Genomic DNA, 21,535 nt, shown 5'->3' on the forward strand with positions numbered 1-21,535 from the left:
TTGAAAGCCCATATTGAGATATTTGGAAAAATGGCATCACAAGAGCCATGTGGATGTTCAGTGGCACAAAGAAAGCCATTTTCCCATTTAACTGCCCTCTGCCAAACATTTACTCTGTGCAGAGCCACTAAATCACAGAGGAAAGACTTCTGAATCCTCCTTCACTCTAGAGCTGGGGAGACAAATAAAGCTGCCAGGCCATCCTGAGGACATCCCCCTGGTTGCATCAGTCCAAGCTGTTCCCTTCCAGCTGATCTAATTTCTTGCATACTGCTTCCTGCCCCATTAGGTCTCCCACAGCAATATGGCACTTTTCCCTGGTGTCTTCTGGAGCAGCAGTGGGACATGACTAGAGGAAGGGATGGGAGCAGAAGCTGACATTGCTGATTCCACTAAGGGGAGAAATGTCCTTGCAATGACAGCCTCCTACTGCTATCAGAGAGATAAACCCAGGCCTTCAGGTCTTGGCTGATAAAGGAGTTATTCTGCAGAAATGATAATGATTAATATTCTTTCTAGAAATAAATAAGCCCAGATAACATTTTAAAAGCCTCTCTCCAAATGGGTCAACAATGCCTAACCTGGTTTTGTCTGTTGTTTGAGGAGAAATACCCCTACTACCTCACTATGGTATACTTTCCACCACTGATGACATTGCTACATCCAGCTTACATCATTGCTGTAAAATATGCTGCCTAAAGGAAGCTTATGGAGACCACCCCTATGTAGCTGGCTAGAGAAAGTATCAGCATGTGGATGGTGGGAATAGCATAGTCCTTACGGTATTCCATAAGGGCTCTACAGTAACTTCAGTGCTTTTGAAAATGCCACTCTAAATCCCTTGGCCACCCCTTGGTTTAGGCCACCAAGGAGCATTAGTTACCCACATGCTCTGTAGGTCACCACAAAGCAGTGCAGCTGGTGGGGTGAGACAGAATAGCATTTTCTGGGAAAGGACAGCTTTTGGTGGGAAATACAGGGCTCAGCTCTCAGGAACTCTGCTGCCAAGTCAGCGCAGCTCTGGCTGAAGGCACTGGTCTTTGGTTTATACAAAAATATAGTATCTTTACCAAAACATACTAAAACTTACTGCCTTTAATAGTCTTAGTACTTCACATGGATTCTCCACGTTTCTGAGCTCCTGAAAGTATGTTTTATTTTCTCCCATTTCTGCTGCATCTCAGAAATACTTGTCTTGAGACTAAAATTCAGTGCTTCAGCCTAGCCTTCAAATTCAGATATGTTTTTCTCCCTGTGATGCCTCAGAAAAGCAAACACTCAGTTTCTGGGAGAAGTTCAACTCTGTGATCACCATGTCCTGATCTCCATACGAGCTTATGGGAACCATAACAGAACTGGTGGTTTTCTGTCCAAGAGCCAGACTTGGGGCACAATTCTCATTTCACATACGCTTGCCTGGGACAAGTCTCATGATTCTTTTCCAGTGAAACATCTTCAGCCTCATGTTCTTTTCCAGGGAATAAATAAATAAGCATCCCAGCAAGGCTGTCCTTTCCTTGGGACTTCATGTGTCCCACCTGCCCTGCAACTGCTCTGCTTTGTGGGTGCAGCATATTTTCATGGTTTCAGAAGTTGCAAATAACAAGGGAGAATTTTGTGCACTCTTAATGAAACAGACTAGATGAGAGATGGTGGTTTAGATGAGAAAGGCTTTCTGCTTCATTATAAATTTAGTGAGCATATGGTTTTCAATCATACCAATTTCTGAGCCCTTAACAATATTCCTGCAGCAGTACAGATCCAGAAAAACACATTTAATAGAGAGGTAACAAACTCCTTGGTGGATTTCTTAATGAAAGGAAACATTCTCCTCCTGTACCCTATCTTTCAGCTTGATATTGAAATTTCAGTGACTGACCACATCTACTTACAGCTAACCAACTCCCCTCCCTGACCTCCTTCACTCATCTCTGTAAGAGAGAACCTTTGTGTTTTCTATCCGTTTGGCCTTTTTCTGCCACAACTGCCCTGAATACAATTATCAAACACATGCAATATTTTGATCATCCATACCAGTCAACAGAAAGAAAAAAAGTCTGGCTGGAAGAGCTATGCCAAGCTAATTCTTGCACAGTGACTAACACATGAAATATGGAAAACATGGAGGGAAGAAGGGCTGGTGTTCACTGAATTAGTTCAGGTACCACAGCTAATAAGATAGACCTAATCCTGTTATTGGGACAAGTGGAGCTCATGCATACCCACTACATGGCAGTCGTGTGCTGCATTACTCGGGGAACAGCCCGGGGAAATGTTTTTTAATCAAACTTTCAAGTTTCAAGCATGTGAGTGTTTGATCTGATCTGCTAATTGTGTGCCTGAGTACACAAAGAATGACAGAGGGTATCCACCCCATATGACAAAGCATACAGAACGGGAGAAGCAGATAATTGAAATGGTTATGAGGTTGTTTCTAATTTAAACTTTTGCCTTCACACACCATCTCGATATGCTAAATTTGATGGATTTTCAGTTTACTCTCATGAAAGGTATATTTACACTGCCAGGCTCATATGAAACATCTCAATGTGGTTAAGGACAAGGTCTGGCATGTTTAAATAGCACTCAATTTTACTAAAAGCTCTGTTGCATCTAGCAGTATGCTTTATAAAATGATGCATTTCCGTTACTGTCAAACTACCCCACGTTTTAAAGTATTTGCACAAATTAATTCACTGATATTTTAATGGCAGTGCACCAAGGGCACACCCCGTTTGTTTGAAAGTACTCTGAAGCACTCTGAGACACACAGAGAATATGTAAGAGCTTGGTTTGCAAATAAAAGTTGTTATATCTCCATTTTTTAAAAGTGCAAAATCAAAACTGCCATCAGCTTTTAATTCAGCAAAGGAAATACTTCTGCTTTCTCAGCCCAGTGTTCTAAAGGCCACCGAAGCACCACAATATGACAAACACACACATTCTTTGAAGAGCAATATAAAGACAACCTTTTCCCCTTTGCACTGAGAAGATGAGGAGCCCTCAGCTGCAGACTTGTGCACTAGGGCATGTAGCTCAGTGCCCAGAAGAATGTTTGCAAATAAGCCCAGCAAAACCATGGTGTCATTACAGCTGGGGAAAAGATCTATTCTGACTTCTCTGGGGTTAAGATTTCATCCCCATCATCATCATCCACAAGCTTTTAAATGCTGTAGTTCATGACCAATTCTTGTTATTAGTCACTGCATTTACATTACTGCCTCTCTAGAATATTAACCTGTGATGGGCAAAGATGGCATGCTGGCTGGATTAGAACTGTCCTTTGCATTTTACTGAGATATAATAGTGCTCAGACATTATTATATCATTATATTACTGAGATATAATAATGCTCCATCTGACATTATCAACATAAGTCAATTAAAAAAGTGAATGTCAGTGTTGCATGTGTGACTCCTTCAGCAGAATAAACAACTTAAATTGCTGAAGTTTGACTCAGAAATGAGCTTGCCTTGCATGCAGCTTGTAGACATTTGCATTACAAACTAAAAGTAACATCCTGCTATCTGGGAAGCTACGGACTATCAGAAACCATATCTTAAATCTAGTTCATATCCTGGCATTTACAATATTCTGCTTAAGTGCATACACAGGTAATGGAACCCGTCACTCTTAAAAATTGTTGTCAAATGCATATGTGAGATGGGTATTTCTGAGCTGAAACTTCACCAGGACCCAGAAACCTACTAACAGCTTGATCTTGGGGGTCGAGGGGAGGTGGCAGGGATTGAAAATATTGTTCTACTGTCATCATCCACAGTATCCTCACCATGAAGTATCAAGGGGGCCAGTCTTCATCTCTCCAGCTTGTGTTAATTAAGGAAGGCAGAAAATTCTCACCATGCTATTTAAACCCTCCATCCATTTTCAGCTATGCTCACTCTGTCTCCCAAAGCACACACTGCAGGACCCCTGGGGCCTCTTCTCAGGAAGTTCAGAGCAATACTAGGCTTCACATCAACCTCCAAGCTACTTGCTCCCTGCCAACAGCCTGTGAGAAGGCAACAAACCTACAGATTGTTTTCAAATTCAAAGAACTGCAAGTGGATGCATGTAAATCATTATTAATACATACTAAATTCATTATTATTAATACAAATATGTATCTATGTAGGCATGGAAGAAAAAACAACAATGCCTACAAAGGGGCTTCCTTACCACAGCATTGTCACTTCAATTCCCCCATGAAGAGTCTTGAGAACTGCAGTGTTCTTCTATGATTTTCCCCAGTGGCTTTAGTGCTCTTTAAGATTTGATTTAGCAGGCTCACAGAGTTTGTGCAATGCCGATGTGTTCACTACCTGTTGTCTTTATAGGAGTTCATCACTTGTTCATCAAAACCCTGTTCTATACCAGTGTTCTCTGAAGAAAGGATGCCAAGGTCACAAGGAAACAGAATAGCCTCTTAAGAAGTGGCTGCTAAGCAACCTGATAAAGTGATGTTCCTTTCCAGAGATGACCAATCTTTTCCAAATGAAATACTGTCTCCCTCTTCCCAGCATTTTTTAATGTTGTATGAGATCATTCATAACAGCACAAGGGGCAAGAATTTAACATGCCCTGGTTGGTTGATATCTGCTCACAAACTGCAAATACCCAGCACGGAACCATAAAATGCTGCCTTAATTTTTTTCCTCAAGCCTTAGCTAGCTTTTTTTAAATTATAATTTTTACCTTTTCTCCTTTATCTCCAGAAGGCCCTAGGGTTCACTCAGGATACCAGTAGCTGCTTAAGATATGTGCAGGCAGCTGTGCATGTATAGAAAAAGGGCAGAAATCTGTATATTCCTGTGGAGACAGATGGGTTCATCTGTCTCCACAGGAATATACACCTTCTCCACAGCTTCTTGGGACACAGCTTATTTCAACTGAAAAATAATTACATTGGCCCTTGAAAGCCCTGAGCTGAATAGATGGGCTACCCTGCGAGACCCTGTAGCTATGTGCAGCAGAAACAGGTCCTGCTCCCAAGGACTTTGTGCTCTAAAAAGATAAAAGGGTGGGAGCAAAGCAAAAGGAGAGAGTAATGTAAGTATGCCCAATCTGGAGAAAAGGAATCACTGCTGCTGGTTGTCAAAGATATAACAGAGTCAGGGAAAAAATGAATGATCCACTGACCCATTTGTCCCAAACAGTGGTGATGGTGGTGGAGTCCAGTGGCAGTGGGACTCTGCACTGCAGCAGCTCCTCACTCCATGTGGGAAAGGAGAGGAAGTGAAGGGTTGCCATTACCCTGGGCCTTGACATCAAACCTTTGAGTCACTTTTCCCTCTTTAATCCAGCCCTGCAAATGCAAGGCTGAATCTTTCTTTCCTCCTTGGAATTTTACCTTCAGATATATACTTCAGATAACTTCCTATGCAATCATTTGTGAGTGTATATGATGCTATAGGATACTGCTCATGTGGATAATTGCTGTTATATACAGAATTCACATCCTCTATTTTATTCCAGGATAAGATTATGCCAGTGATAATTTCACACCTTGCCTTAGCTTTGGGATTAGATGTGTTTATAAACATCCTTGATCTTCAGTTTAGAGAAAAGAATTGCAAGGTAAAAATTAATCATCTGCCATATTCTCATTTTCTAATCACCATTAACATCCCTGAGTCTTATGGCATTGCAGCTTGGCAACCTTTTGTCCTCAGGAGCCAGATTTGCATTTCAGATCATAAATTTCCCTAGATATACAAAGCATCCCTTTTCCCATATCAAATCTTATCTTCCAACATAGAGATTAAACTGCCTCTCTGGAGATACAAAGCCCTTCTACAAGAAACCATGGGAATAGAAACCGGATCTCCTGGCTCTCAGCCGTGGGCTGCATTGATACCTAGCTGCATTGGGGTAGCAGAATCACAGATCTTTCTTGGGAAATTAGAGGGAAGAGAAATTAGTTGGAGGAAATGAACCACCCACTGTCTACAAGCTCCAGATCACCTATTCCCCAGCACCTGATCAGAGATTAAGCCCAGGGATGGAAACCTCAATGGAGGAGAATGAAAGATATTTGCTACCAGCAAATGCTACCAGAAATATTTTTGTCTTATCTGTGACTTCTGGGCTTTTTTTGCTTTCCAACTCTGCCAGTTGGAAAATAATTTCTGCAGCTGGCATTCCTCTCTCTTCACTGTCTTATAAATATGAAAAACAAAATATACACTCTTCCATAACAGTACAGCTTCTCACATTGCTCTAAAGGGTCACATTTCTGGGCACACATGCATCACACATACAAAACATGTTATTGCAACATATGTAGGCAGCTCCTTGTTTGCTTGCATACCAAGCTGGTTTTTAGGTACAAACACAGATTTTGTGCCAAGAAACAACGCAGTCCCATCTGAAAACCATTTAGAAAATTACAGTGATAGATGTCTGCTAGTGGAATTCAAATTATACCCTTGAAAATGACATCCAGAAAGTAGATTTTTTCCCTTCATGTTTTTAGATGTTTAGATATAATAAGTTGCTCTGAAATCCAGGTGACTGATGCTGAACCCACACCAAATACTATGTTGTTGATTGCAGTATAAAAGTTATATTGTGATAAGCCAGGTGGAGAACTGAAACTTTCAACCTCTCAGTCTTTCAGGGAAGCAGCAGGGAGCCAGCAAGACTTGCTGGGCTCTGAGAGCAGAAAATCCAGATACTTGCATGTCTTGAGAGTAAAAGGATTTGCTAGGAGGAAGCGAGGGAAGGAGGAAGTGAATGAGCTGGAGATCTGCCTGAAGCTGAACATATCCTGAATAAGGAGGCACCTCACCTGCATTTAAAGGGGTTTAGAGATCAGCCTGCTTTGGTGTTGAGCTCTTTTCTCAGAGGAAATAGTTTGACTCTCAGCAAAACTATTTGAAATGCATTCACAGCTGATGTCCAGTCCAGAAACTGTTAGCAGCAGTGTATGCTAACTCCCCCCAGGGATCTCTGACACACCTTTTGCGCACCTTGCAGGGCTTTTACAGTCCTGCAGACATTGACCATAAAGGAGATTTTAGGCTGTACTCAGATCTAAAAAACATTAATTCTATATTTTCTTACCATAGTATCAGTATACTCTTCCAGCTTTACCTCAGCAACCATCTTGTTATGCTGCAAAAAGAGATCTCGCAGGAAATCCTGTAGTAAGAAAAGAGAGAAATTTTACTCTCTAGTAGAAATTCAAGAAATAACAGTAAGAAATTAAATTCAAATTCAGCTGGGTTACACAAATCTAGTTTCACATTCCTGGTTAGTACTAGTGTCTTCAGTTTGACAAAGTTCAATTTTTTTTAGCTGAAACATGGTGGTTTTTTGAATAAATTAGAAAGTAACTAAATTTTCCCAGAATAGGTATACTGGAGTGAGTCCTAATGGACTCACAAAATAAGCAAAAGACAACTTAATCCTGCAATACTTGCTAATTGATCTCAAATAAAAATATTTGCATTGAGTAAAACACTCATGCCTCCTCTAATGTCTTTGCTGGGACACAAGCTGAAGCCACACACTGAGACTTCAGCAAATGATGTGCAGCCCAGGGATGGACTTTTGTGACTGCTGTCTCAAAGTGTTTGAGTTATGGTTTCTGAACAAGCTCTTGCCTCAATAGCCCGAGCTTTAATGAGAAATCAGTGTTCAGAAAACCTACAGGTTCAGGAAGAGATTGTGAAGAAATTCCCTTAATAAAACACAATGGCTTTGGCTCTGTTTAGCTGGGAGAAGCACATGTGCAAAGCCTTGTGGGGCTCACTGGGTGCCTCAGGTCACCAAGACAACTGGGGTCATGGGACAAGGCTAGTGGCAAGCAGGACATCAAGGACAACAGCAAACCATCCTCCCTCCAGCAGGGCCCCTGAGACCATGCCAGAAGGCACAAGTCCTCAAACTACCTAGGAACAACCCAGAAATGCCATTTGTCACTCACACTAAAAAACGGCAAATTGGTAAAGCCGATGGAAGGGCTCCCATTGATATCAGTGAGCTGTAGGTCAAGCCCAAAGAGATTTGTTAGAATAACTTACTTTGAGTTCACCAGCTGAAATAAATCCACTGCTGTCAGCATCGTAACTGCGCCAGATCTGAATGGGGATAGATTGATGTGAGCACACAAATATGGCAGTTACTCATCTGCTCTGTGATAGATTGTAAAGATTCAAAGCAGAACTTCCATAATGAGCAAGTTGTTGCATTAGCCAACATTTAATTAATTTTAGATTAAATAAACTTTTCACACAATAGCTCTTACTCACACTTGGATGCTATACATGCTACATGCTGCTATCACATGTTTAATGCAGACACACTGTCTATAAAAGGAAGACAATACTAAGATACTGTTATGCATTTCTTACCTAATTTGTACACGCAACTTATTTTATTACTCTGACTCAAGGCCATATACAATAGGCCATTGATCTGTAGAAGCCCCCAGAAGGTATGTGAAATAAAAGTAACTGCATGAGGTTTTGGAAAAACTGAAATTCTCCACTGGGATACTTAGGGGAAGAGATCAGAGGAAGACTGGGAAAAGTTCTATGGGCTTGTTGACCAAACTTATGGAGATGCCCTAACAGTCTAATGTTTCAGGATAGAATGGTGCTTAAAATGTACCTGTTCTGCTGTCTTTGTCTATACTGTATTGCAGGCGAGGAGCTGTAGGGGTGAACTGATGAGTGGGGACATTTTGTCTGTAGTGGCATGACTGACAGGTGGCTGAGAGTGTTTGTGAAATGTAATGAGTTCTCTGGGTACCCTTGGTGCAGTCCTAGATACCACACCTCTGTTTTGCTGGTGTAAATAATGTAAAACCTTCTTTACCTGAACAGCTCAGAATGTGTTTTACTTCCACAATACCCATCTATCTCCCAAGCTGTGTTGTACAGGGGACAAAAGGGTTGGTGCTGAAGGTGCTGGTGGTGTGCAAGGGGGAGGAGGCAGTGTGGACATACAGACCCGCATGAATTCCACGCTGTTGTCCAAGGGAGTTTCCCGTCGGAAAAGCAGTAGGAAATTCTCATCATCCGGCAACATCATATTTGCAAGCTGGATTGAAAAACATTTTAAAAAACCCACACCATGAAAGTAAAGAAAGGAAAAAACTTGGGTAGCTACTGATTCAATATGTGAAATACAGGTTTGGCATGGAAATAAACTCAGAAATAAACTCCAGATTGAAGGATCTGGCGAATGTAATACTCTGTGAGTCACCTCCTCTGCACCCAGGTTCTATCTTCCAGATATCCCTAGTCTGCTACAGGTCTTAATCACAGAATGGTTTGGGTTGGAAGGGACCTTTAAAGGTCATCCAATCCAACTTCCCTGCAATAGGCAGGCACATCTTCAAGTAGATCAGGTTGTTCAGAGCTCTGTCCAACCTGACCTTTGATGTTTCCAGGGATGGGGCATCAACCAGCCCCCTGGGCAACTCCTTCCAGTCCTTCACCACCCTAATTAAAAAAAAATCTTCCTTAATCTACTCTTAATCTACCCCGTTTCAGCTTAAAACCATTACCCCTTTTCCTATTCCTACAGACCCTATAAAAAGTCTGTTCTAATTCTCCATCCTTCTATAAAAGAAATCCTGGGTTGGAGTTGGGCAGAGATACCTCCTGGATTTGCAGGCGTCCATCTGTGGTGACATCATAAACAGACATGAATTGCTCCTTCATCCTCTGAACTTCTTCTTCTGTGATGGTGCTCTGCCATGGGGAAAACAACAAGCGCATGAAAATTGCTGAGGGCACCAAAAGACTCTCCTGGAATAAATCTCTCCTCACTCACAAATAATCACCAGGATCATTGCATTTTTACAGTTGGGGGTAATGCTTTTAAAAACCCACAGATACACCATTATGGATAAATTGTTGGAAATAAGTCCTATGCATATCCTTGCAGCTACTAAGCTTTCAGTTGGAAGATCAGTGTTTGGGAGCCCAAAAATATTTAGGTGACACCTGCTTCTTTACCCAGCTGTTCTCATTATATCATTGGGATTTGGTTTTGCTCAAGTGTGTGTTACAGCAGTTTACATCCTGCTTGTTTTCAGCTTGTGCTTTTCAGGAAGACATCCTTATCCTTGAATGACATCTCTGCAGTTCATTAGATCATCAGCCTTGAAAGGTGTCAGTGGAGCTAGATTGTTGCTGATTATTGCCTGTTAGCTGATTTAAGACCTGGCACCAAGCCCTGTCAGTGTTTCTGGGTTAATAGCACAGAATTTCAAGCAATTGACATTCTCCTTGTATCTGCTCAGCCCTGTAATCGATTTATACATAGTGAGGAGTTCTCCAGACTTGCCAGGTTAGGTGTTTTGACAGGCATTGCTGTGACAGGTGAAATACAATGTTTAGGTTCATCAGGCATGGTTTCTTTAGCAGAAACCATGAGGTTCAGAACCACTCTGATTGGACTACACAAAATACAATTTCCTCACCATGTGAAAAGGCTTCTGGTCATATGAGCTTAGTGGCTGGGCTGGGAAGCTCATCTAGTTAATCTTTACCAAGCAATTAAGTCCTGCGTTACCCTCAGCACCCACACTGAGCAGATCCTGGCTTCTCTTCCAATTGTGTGGGAGGTGACCCTCTCTGGGAAGGAAGAGAGAAGGATAACCCACACTGCATTGTGGCATACCTTTGTAGAAATTTTACAAGACAATAAATTACCTTCTTCCCAATCCCTGAATAAAAGTCCTTCAAAGTTTTTATAATCTCTAAGCCAGTTGGATGTGGGATAGCAGCTATTCCTTCCTGAGTCTTCTAACCCAGTTTTTCATTCTTTCCAGCTGCTATCGGAGCTCCATTACATTGTACACTCCCTTTTTTATCACTGTGGCACAAGACCATGAGTGACTTTCCCAAATTTACCCAGTGCACAGCTCCACACAGTTCACTCCTTGGGGTGCATCCTTGGTGTGTAACACCAGGGGTGGCAGCTCCCAGTCTGGGGATGAAACACCAAGCAGCGATCCCACTGGGATACATCCAAGGTGGCAGGCCCCAGAAGGAGTGGCTGAGTAGGTCCCAGGGCATGGCTGCAGGATCCTCCTTTCCCATGGTGGTGTCCAGAAAGTCCTGTGGGTTTGAGTTTTGAGGGCACAGCACATCACTAAACACATGCTTTGGTTTTCTTTCCCCTTGGCATGGTAACTCAGCCCCATGATATTTAAATTGCCTTCCGACAGCAGCTTGACACTTTGAGACACCTCCCAGGAGTTAGGCAAGCCTATCAGTTGCCAACTTCAATAGGCTTGCAAAGTACTCTGAAATGATCCTCCCTCAGTAGGATGAGTTATTTCCAAAATTATAATCACAGCTGATATTTGAAACATGTACTGTGCATTTCAAACTAGTCAATTGTTAAAATGCTTACTGCTCAACCTGGTGTCAGCTATTAACCACCACTTCACTGAGCTGTCTGTGGCAGGGACACTGTTACCTGCATAAAAATAGGACAGCCTCCTTCTTTTTATATTCTGATTTTTACTATGGGATACATAATGTAAATGCCTGGAATATTTACAATATTTACACAGCTCCGAAAGCTTTTAGTTCAAGGGGTTACACTATAGTGGATTTTTCAATCTGGACAATCTTTACATCTTCACAAATAGTCTACTTATGAAACACAACTGGTAATAGTTCTACCAAAATCCAACCTTTACTCACATAGAATAAAATAACAAAGCACAAACTGGCTTTCCCAAGATGCACGTTCAAGACAAAATTATTCCAATACTAAAAATTTTTACACTAAGAATAGACCTTGTGTTATGACCATTAGGTTTCAAGGGGGACCTTTCTCTTTACAAAAAAAAAAATCCCAGAAGAGTGAAAAAGCCCTGAAAGATCAAATATTCCAAACAGAAACTAAGGTTGGGAGACCTGGTTTTCAAGATTGACCTACTGGTGGTACAAACAAATAGCTTTCTCTATTTTCCTTTCTATTCAAAAAACATTTAAAAGGCTGGAAAAAACCCATCTACCTGATGTGTTCCCGTTGTCCAAGCAAGGACATGATCTGAAGGCTCACCTCACCCCACCAGCAAGGAGGCTGGGGCTGCACAAGAAGTTGGAAGGGGACACGGCCAGGACAGCTGACCCCAACTGACCCAAAAGATATACCTTACCATATGGTGTGGGGCTCAGCATATAAAGCTGGGGAAAGAAAGAGGAAAAAAAAAAAGATATTTGGAGTGTGGTATTTGTCTTCTGAAGTCAGCATGATGGAACTTTGCTTTCCCAGACATGGCTGTACAGCTGCCTGCTCATGGGAATTGGTGAATGAATTCTTCATTTTGCCTTGGCTTGTGCCCTTGGGTTTTGCTTTACCTATTAAAACATCTTTATCTCAACCCATGAGTTTTCTCACTTTACTTTTCTGATTACCTCTCCCATTTCACTGGGGAGAGAGAGAGTGAGTGAGTGAGTGAGTGAGTGAGTGAGTGAGTGAGTGAGTGAGTGAGTGAGTGAGTGAGACTGCCTGCTGTGTTAAATCATGATGTAACAAAGAGCAGCATACAAAAATGTGCCTCTTGTCTCATAAGATGGATGAGGAGAAAATGGCTTTGCATCAAGTACTACTCTGTAGCTGAGAATATCTTTATCAGAAAATGCTGTCTTAATTATGTTTCCTGTCTCAAGCAACAGATCCTTAACCAGTTTCAAAGGTTTGCAAAGCTTTCCTTTTTGTGAGGGTTTAAGTGAATTCTGTTGCATACTTTCCAGTCATTCTGTACAGAGAAGCCTTTCTTGTAATTCCTTGTTTTCCCTGGTACATGAACCTCCCTGAGTTTGTGGATGATGTGTGGTTTCCAAGGGCTGCTGCACATTCTCACTGCAGTCAGGAAAGAAATCTTTACTACTTACCATAAGGCCAGATCCTTTTTATTCTTATAAAATAACACAGTTTAAAATATTGCCATTACTTTGGTTACATATTTTTCAGGGTTAACAAGTAAATTTCTTAATACAGATGTTCTTCCACAGAGTTTAACAGAGAAAAGCTTCTGTGCTTCAAGTTGCCATAACAAATGAATTTTCTGCTTTGTGCTTTCTCCTTTCCATGTCCAGTCTCCATCTTCCCTATGGTGAAAACCCTTTAGAAGTATTTGTAGCATCACAAAGGTAATCTGGTTTTTAATAGTGTTTGTAATCACAGAAAGGGCATGATCACATTTTTTTTTTAATTTCTGCAGCATTTTATTTCTTTGTCATGGCTGGTTATGATTGTTTGGAAACCTGGCTGTAATCTGTCTTCTTTGTTAATACATTCCTTTTATATTGTTGCACTCCTTGCCTCATGCTGACTAATTAAATTTTTGTTCCTTAAGGGATTCATGTGCTTGGCAGAACTTTGCCTTGATGAAAACATAACTATGAGTCACTTGGTTTGGAGGGCAAAAAGTGAAAGTATGGAGCACTGCAGAGCATTTCCTACTCAATGAAATGGGATGTCTCATTTAATTTCTGCTGGTTAAGAAAACCCTGTAATAAACTGATTTATTTTTCCTTCTTGACATGATTTTAGAAGCAAGCTGCAATATTGATTAGGGTATGAAAAAAGATGAAACTACATTTAAGTGACTATTATACCCTGTTTCTTGAAAAAAAAAAAACTAGAGAATTGTCTGAAAATGCTGGTTCAAACACAGGTCTTCTAGTGTTTCAGCCAAACATGATAGAAAGGCCAAGGGTCCCACAGATATAGAGTTCCTACAAGATCTATGAAAATAAATGGTGTCTGCCAAGAAGGAGGGTTGGAAAAGAAAATCAACAACTATTATCATGCCAAAACCTACATAGTACAGATATGAGGCCAGCAAGGACCAAATGAGAGACATCAGTAATGTACACTTTGACTTTACAAGAAGAATCTTTCATTTTTGGGCCAAACATTTCTTCATTGTAAAAACGAATCCCATGAATGACTTTCTTACCCCATGCAGTTGTAGGCTGGATGGCCTGCATAACTGTGGGTTTTCACCCTACATCTCCAGGGCAAATTTCTCCTTTGGGCCAATCTTTCTCATTTAATTTCAGTGCTATCACTTGAGAATTTGGCCCTGTACTTTAGTTAGGATTTACTGTACTTCTGCATGTGACAATAGATGAGCACTTACCCTGTCATCCAGCATCATGTTTTTGGTTTCTTTTCTAACTCTCATCAGCACAAATGTGGGAAAGCTTTTTCCCTATAGCAGACACCAGCATCCAACAAAGGCTACTGCAAAGTCTTCTCTGTGCCATCATGGTTTTGTGGTTAGGTTTTGGACAGGTTTTCTGTTCTGTCCTCTCTGCTAGGCTGAAAGTTGTTTGATGTGCATTTAGGTGATGAAAACATATTGTGTCATTTTTACCATGGGTATATTGAGTTAGCATTAAGAAATACCTCGAGGCATTTCCATGCCTTAATGTGGAGGAACAGGATTAGGAGCTGGCCAGGGTAGTCAAGGCTGATGGAAGCCACACCTAAAGAAAGAACTCTATTTGGCAATAATCAGAATGATAGAATAGTTTGGGTGGAAAGGAACCTCAAAGATCATCAAGTTCCAACATCTTACCCTAGACCAGGTTGCCCAAAGCTCCATGCAAGCTGAACACTTCCAGGGATGGGACATCCACAGCTTCTTTGGGCAACCTGTTCCAGGGCCTCTCCACCCTGACAGGAAAGAATTCTGTCCTAATATTTAAAGAGCCAGAATTGCCTGGGGGTTAGAATTATGAAATATTCTGAATGTGGATGAAAGCTGATTGCTTTCTGCTAGGGATCTTCATGCTATTCACCTGCTGGTCACCATTGACCTTAGGTCTCTTGGGGTGATAAAGCACAGTGGAAGTCTGTCTTGGATGGCTTTGATGCTGGCTGATATTTTGGCCATTAATCTTCGTTTGACTAGCTGTTGCATTCCTGGCTATGCTAAATTATACACATTATTTAGACACACAATGCAGTGTGCAAGGCAAGGATGAAGTGCAAGAGTAGCTGGAGGGTGTTTATATTCTTTGGATGTAAAAAGCAAAGAAAAATCCTTAATGGCTGCTAAGAGTGAGCTCCAGAGGATTAACTTCAGTCCCTTCCAGCCATAACTATCCGTGTGGTTTTCAGGCAGGAGGGATTTAAACAAGACTAATACCTGTCTTGTCTAATCAAATCTATACTTCAACAATTGTTGTGGTCTTCTATGCACTTACAGTCATCCTTTATCTGAAAGTTTTCTATCAAATTTGAGTATAATTTAGGCAAAGTGAAATACATTTCTGAGAAAGCCCAATGTCAATGTGCATTTCTCTCCATATCTGCCCAGATATCATTGGTTCTATGGAAACTTTCAGTAATCCAACCCCAAAATTTACAGCCATTCCACTATAAAACTCTTATCTAATTATTATGAGAATATACATAAAGTTCCATTAAAACCATAGAAAAGAGCAAGCAAGGAAGATCCTTAGTGATCTTGATACAGAAAGAAAGATGTACAGGAATATAAGAAAGAAATGTAGGAGCTATAATTCCTGTTCTAATAAAATTACTTTGATGCTGAAAGTAACTCCTTTCCACTGGGCTTTTGCCTCAGTATAAAAACTTTTAGAAAATGTGTGTATAGAGTTGCCATAATGTAGAAGAACGAGGTTTATGAAGGAGCAGAAGAGAGCTCAGACAGCTCACGGCAGCCATGCAGTAGCAGTTTGGAAGCTGGAGGCTCAAATGGTTAGAGAGAAGTCACAGCAGTGATAAGAGAAACAGGTGAATAGTGCCAGCAGCTCCAAGATGTAATGCTGGCATGAGGATGAATTACACATACCTGGAAACTGAATGGATTTTCTTAGGACTGGGAAGGAATAGAACAGACTAGACTAGACTGGAATAGAATATTCCAGTTGGAAGGGACCTACAACAAACACCTAGTCCAATTGCCTGACCACTTGGGGCTCAACAAAAGTTAAAGAGTGCTGCTAAGTGCATTGTCCAAATGCCTTCAGCAATCACCCACTGCTGGATGAGGAGGGACAGGAAGCAGCACCTGGGATTTGGTTGGTTTACTACAGGTCTACCTTTGTTGCAAAGTTTTCCCTTTCCCCCCACAACTGTTGATGGTTCAATAAAGGACAACGAATTGGCCTCCATCAGTGGATGCTATTTCAAGTTTTTTTCCTCTCAGAGTTGTCTCTGTGTCTCTCTGTGGAAAAGCTGTGTCTCTCAGCTTCCCGACAGGCTCATTTTTGCATTGTTTTCCCAGCTGCTCCCATCCCCTGGCATTTACTGCCAGCTGGGGATGCTGCAGAGTAACTGGGAAGAAAAACAGAGCTGAAGGACCACACTGGTCATTAAGAAAAATAACAGCTTAGAGAATGCAGGCTGAAAAAATATAATTATGAAGCCATTCCCTATTCAAGCGGAGACAACTTCTAGCACTGATAACATTATTTACCACTTGTGTAGCACTTCAGACAGAGTCACTAATTAATTCTTGTGACACATCTCTAAGTTGTGCCACTGTATTGCTGTCTCCACCTTTTACCATACAAGGTTCTTAAGACATTAAGAACCCAAAGGAGTAAAGGTCAAGATGAGTGGTACAGCAGAGGGATGCTCAGTCCCAGCTCACTGCTTTTATTACAGAGGACACTTTCTGTAGGATGGTAAATACAGAGGGGACCCTTTACCCCTCCTGCCATAATCACAAGCCTGTACAATATAAATAATATGAAAAAGCGAAAAATGGCTCAATGTTGTTAGATAAAGTCTTTGTACAAAGGTAGTTAAAACCTTTGTTTAACTTGGTGCTCAAGTGACCCCCATAGCCACAGGAGTGGGCAGAGGACTGCTCTCAGCCTCCCAGAACAAAGCTCCCCCTGGGTTTTCTGCCACAAAGACAGCCTGCTTTGCCTGCCATGTAATTTTATCACTAATATTACCAGAGTGGAAACACTGCCAAAAGTAGGCAAGCAGACTGAGGGAAAAAAACAAAAGCACTTGAAAGCCTGTCTGAGCACTCTGAAAGTTAGTAAGCATGGTCCTTCAGAATTAGCCTCTTTCTTCTATTTAATAGGAGGAGAGTGAGTTGGCTCTTTCTCCATTCAATTTGTGTTAAACTATCTCTTTTGATGGCAAAATTTAGCTAGCAGAAGCAAAGGAGAGGCAACTGGATCAGGGTGCTGAGTTAAACTAGAGTCATCCAGGCAGGGACTTCTAACAAGCAATAAAATATTTTTGATTTCTTAAAGCAGGAAGTTAATTGCTAGAACACCCTCATTTTGCAAGTTCTGTGTGCTGATAAATGACACAATGTAGTGGAGTTCACATTGGTATCAGTAAGACTACAAAAACTGTAGGGGTTTGCTACTCAGCTGGTGTGACACTGTCCTAGGACCTCATGTGAGGGATGCACAAGGGCAGCTATGGGCTAGAGTGGGGCTTGGAGTTCCTCTTGACTCAAATCCTTAGGAAGTTGCCTTCAGAATCATATCTCTGATTATCCCTGGATTTTATCACCATCAGCTCACTCCAGAGAGTCCCACTTGGAGGTCCCACTGCAGCACTGAGCTCTGCAGCCTCATTTTAAGCATCTTCTTCAACATCTCTGTCACTGAGTTTGCTTGAGCATGCTTTGTGTTGCTGTTTCAGTACCCCAAGACTAGCAGCTCCCAATTTCATCTTTTGTTACTGGGTAAACAATCACAAACTTTCTGATTTCTTTTTAAATCAGCTTTTCTGTGTCCCTAAATGTTCTTATTGATGAATCTTTTTTGATTTGTTTGAAGCCTTTTTACATGCCTATCTCTTCATCTAGCCATCCATGCTTCGAAAGACATTTCTGCAGAAACTGCCAATAATTCAATCCAAATTTACTCACAAATTAAATAAAAATATGCTTGAAAAAATTACCCACAACTTTTTTTTTTTTTTAATTGCAGCCCTAAATATCTAAGAGTACTAATTGGATTGTAAGTACAATTCTGATTTTACACTTGATACTCAGGAATTTATGCCTTTTATCAGCTATCTTTTCTGTCTTTATTAATTAATTTTTGCTTAAAGGAATTGTTTCATCTCTGGTTTTTAGTATACCCCCTCCTTCCATTTGAAAGATGTTTTCTCCTTTCCCTATCTGGGCAGACTCTGAGTAGTGAAAATATTACTATATCCTTTGTAAACTTCTGAGTGCTGGTCTGAGTGGCAGGATTTCTCCTTCACCGATGGTGACACTCATAGGCACGGTATGACCTGGAGTTGAGGAAAGCAGCCCCTGTAAATTGTAGTGCAACTTCTGTTTGTATGGAGATGCAGACAATGAGAGAGGGGAAATGCTGCCAAAGCCAGCAAAGGAAACCAGGGGAGAAGCCCAGAAACACTGTAGAGCCAGGTCTAGATCTTAGAAGCCACAGAATTGATGCTCATTTGGCTTTTAGCCATTTATGGCAATATAGACACAAGCCTTCTTCCTAAGCACCATTTAAAATTAATGACAGTATATTTGTTAAAAATTGACCTGTGAAAGAAACCTATCATATGAACAAAACTAATCAGCACAGGCTTGAACAAATAAACCATGAACATTGCCCTCCCGCTCAGCTAGCCAGGCTGTATGCCTGTGCTTTCTCACTTGGTTCTATTCAGCAACAGTAAATTACTTTCTCTCCACATTGCCAACCAGCCCCTTCAGATGGTGCCAACTACGATCTGCCCCTGACCAGCAGCTGCTGGGCTGAAAACAACTGATCAAACTGCTCAGCTGACTGCACTTGTTGTACGTGCTTAAATGCCACCCTGTTGCCAAGAGAAAAGCTCTTTACTTTGGAACTGCTAAGGAAGTCGGCAATCAGGGAACAACAAACACAAACCATCTCTCAGCATAACTTTTCTTGGACCCGACGGGCAACTAACGTGGCACAGTTACTTACTTCTGGTCCCAGTTTCTCCAGGAGATGATGAAAAAAATCGTCAAGCTCCTTCCCTTCTATGTAACCATTGTCTAAAGAAAGAGCAAATATATTAATGGTCAGGGGTACTGCCCAAGTTCCAGGAACTGCATCATGGGCTGCATGCAAGTAGCTCAAGCCTTCATGGTCAGGATCTCAGCTCTGCCTGCCCACTCAGGGGAGCCCCATGTCCTGTTCAATTTCATCTGTTCACTTCTGTGCGAGGGCTGGGCACAGCTGCGGTGCTCCCTTTGGAATTTCTCTTACAGAAAACTTTTCAGAAACAAACTGGGACCAAAAGAGAGAGCAGCAGATGGAACGGGGAAATTATGAAAAGGCAAAACTTTCGGGGTGGAAAGAGCGATTTACAGCTATGATATTCATGGTGAGGAGGAAGAGGGGGGCTCGAAAACACCGGCAGGACCTCGTGGGTGTAAAGCTCAGAAATATCGGCCCCATGTGCAGCACCCCAGGCACCCACCGCACCCACCCCGGCTCCCCCCTGCACGGCACCCGGCACCCTCACACCCCTCAGCCGGCTCCCCCCACGCGTGTCCCCACTTGCCGTCGGCGTCGAAGCGCCGCCAGGCCCCGAGGAAGGCGGCGGCGTCCAGGCGCCCGTCGGCGCCGCTCTCCATGGTGCTGCTGCTGCTGCTGCCGGCCCTGGCCCTGGCCCTGGCCCTGGCCCTGGCCCTCACCCTCGCTCGGCGGCGCAGCCTCTGCCCCGGCCCCGCCGCCGGGCCCGGCTTTCAGGGCGGCGGCCCCGCCCCGGGGGCGGCCCCACGGGGGTCGCCGTGGAGAAGTCTCCCCCTTCCCGGAGCTCGTCCCACCGCCCGCCCGGATCCCTCGCGGGTGGGCTCGGGCTCGGCCGTCGAGGTGGGCTGGAGCAGCCCGACCGCGCAGCCGTGCGTCGCTCGCATGCGACCTTGAAAGTTTCAAACACCCCCGAACGAAGGCAGAAGTGCTGGGAGGAAATGTGAGGCTTCAAAGAAGTAGTAGAGTTTAAGGGGAGAAAAGGGAGTTTTCTGAAGCTGGTAACTCCCCTCCTCGGTTTGTGAAAGCAGAGCTGCAGCAGGCAGAGGTCTCTCACCTTTTCATTCCTCACAGCCATCGGGAGGGTACCCCTCACCAGAATGAGTAGCCAGAGGATAGACAGACAGAAACCTGCGTCGTCTTCCTCCTGTAATACTAATCAAATGGAGAAACCGGGGGGTTTAAGGTCTCTGTGCTGGTAGAGCATTATATTAATGATGGCCCAGCTTGGGAGTAGATTTGATTTGAATGTCACCTGTGTATTCACCTGCAGTGATTTTAGGCACGTGGGACTGAGCTGGTCTCCATGTGTGCTCCAAGAATCGTTATTATCTCCTTTGAGACCCTTACAGTTATTTCTAGGTTGCCTTTGATTTGATATATACATATTTTTGTTTTATTCACGTAATGATTGCTTTAGAGATGCTCTCAGAAGCAGCAGAAAAGGCTTTTAAAAAGTATTTAATGTTCGCTCTGAGAAGGTTCCTATTTTGCCCCCCCAAAAAAAACCCTGAAGAACTGAGTTGTGTTTTACTCAGGAAATTCTTTCAGGGATATCACACAGCAATGTCCAGCTTTTCCAGTGTGCAAAGAAAAAGGAGATGCTGTAAAGATGATGTGTTTAAACATCAGCATGGCAGCATCTCAGTACAGGGATTCCCTAGACAGCAGCCTGGGATTATCTTTGGACCTTAGAAAAATTATTGTCAAGATCTTGATGCAACAGTAATGCCAGAAGCACACCTTGACTGTGCTCAGGTGGGGAACCCCAGCATAGGAGAGGAACTCATTAGGTAATGACAATGAAAAGTCTAAATTTTTAGGGGATACCTGCTCAAGTCCCTTGCAGGCAAGAGTAGAGTCACTCCACAGGTTTCTGTCATCTGTCCTTGCCTCATGGCCAAAAATCAAGGCTCACCTTAGGTTAAGGGCTCCCTCGTGGAACCCCTCCTTCAGTCTCCTCTTCTGAGTGCTTCTCACCATGGCTCCCTGGTAGTGGTGGCCTTGTGCTCCATGGGAGCTGCCTGATCTCCTGTGTTAGATGAAGTCACCTGGCACTGCTCCATGGCATGAAGGTCACTTTTTAGGGCCATCTCTCTTCTCAGGACCCAAAGCCCATCTGCCCCAGACAGGGAGCATATTGATCCAGGTGTTTAGGAATAGATGTTCATCAGTTTCTAACATGCTTTGCAACCTGGCTTTGGAAACCACCTCCATGGCTGATAATCAACAAGGTCCCCTGGTATTATGATCATGACAACTGGTTTCTTACTAAAAAATACCTTTAATAAAACTAACTTAAGAGAAAACACTACCCATGTTTTGAAATGTCTTGCAAGTGAAAGCACCCTGCCATTTGGAAAGGATGGAGGCAGCAAGATTTTATGGGGTTGGATGCAAAGCTCAGGACACTGAGAAGAGCTTCTCATAGCTGGTTCTCCCCTATGCTTTCACAGGAGGAAGAGCAGGCAAGAAGTGACACCTTATTTAAACTACCTGTATTTATCCAGCATCTCTCACAGCTCCATTGAAACCAGGTCCAGTTTGGAGAGAAGAAAGGACCTTTATGTTTAAAG

General features: G+C 42.5%; 1 protein-coding gene across 2 annotated transcripts in view; it reads right to left on the reverse strand.

Annotated features, from left to right (window-relative positions):
* SCGN (secretagogin, EF-hand calcium binding protein) overlaps positions 1 to 19,624 on the reverse strand; it is a 62,760-nt gene extending 43,136 nt beyond the window's left edge. For both annotated transcript variants that reach the window (XM_064431720.1, XM_064431713.1), the window contains exons 1-6: positions 19,492 to 19,624; positions 18,909 to 18,979; positions 9,612 to 9,704; positions 8,959 to 9,048; positions 8,028 to 8,084; positions 7,066 to 7,143 (exon numbers count right to left, since the gene is read on the reverse strand). In XM_064431720.1, the coding sequence (XP_064287790.1) occupies positions 7,066 to 7,143; positions 8,028 to 8,084; positions 8,959 to 9,048; positions 9,612 to 9,704; positions 18,909 to 18,979; positions 19,492 to 19,564 (462 nt within the window). In that variant the 5' untranslated portion in view covers positions 19,565 to 19,624. The remainder of the gene's footprint in view (positions 1 to 7,065; positions 7,144 to 8,027; positions 8,085 to 8,958; positions 9,049 to 9,611; positions 9,705 to 18,908; positions 18,980 to 19,491) is intronic.
* Positions 19,625 to 21,535: the final 1,911 nt, after the last annotated feature.

This window comes from Passer domesticus, chromosome 1, assembly GCF_036417665.1.
Source record: "Passer domesticus isolate bPasDom1 chromosome 1, bPasDom1.hap1, whole genome shotgun sequence".
Lineage (NCBI taxonomy): Eukaryota > Metazoa > Chordata > Aves > Passeriformes > Passeridae > Passer > Passer domesticus.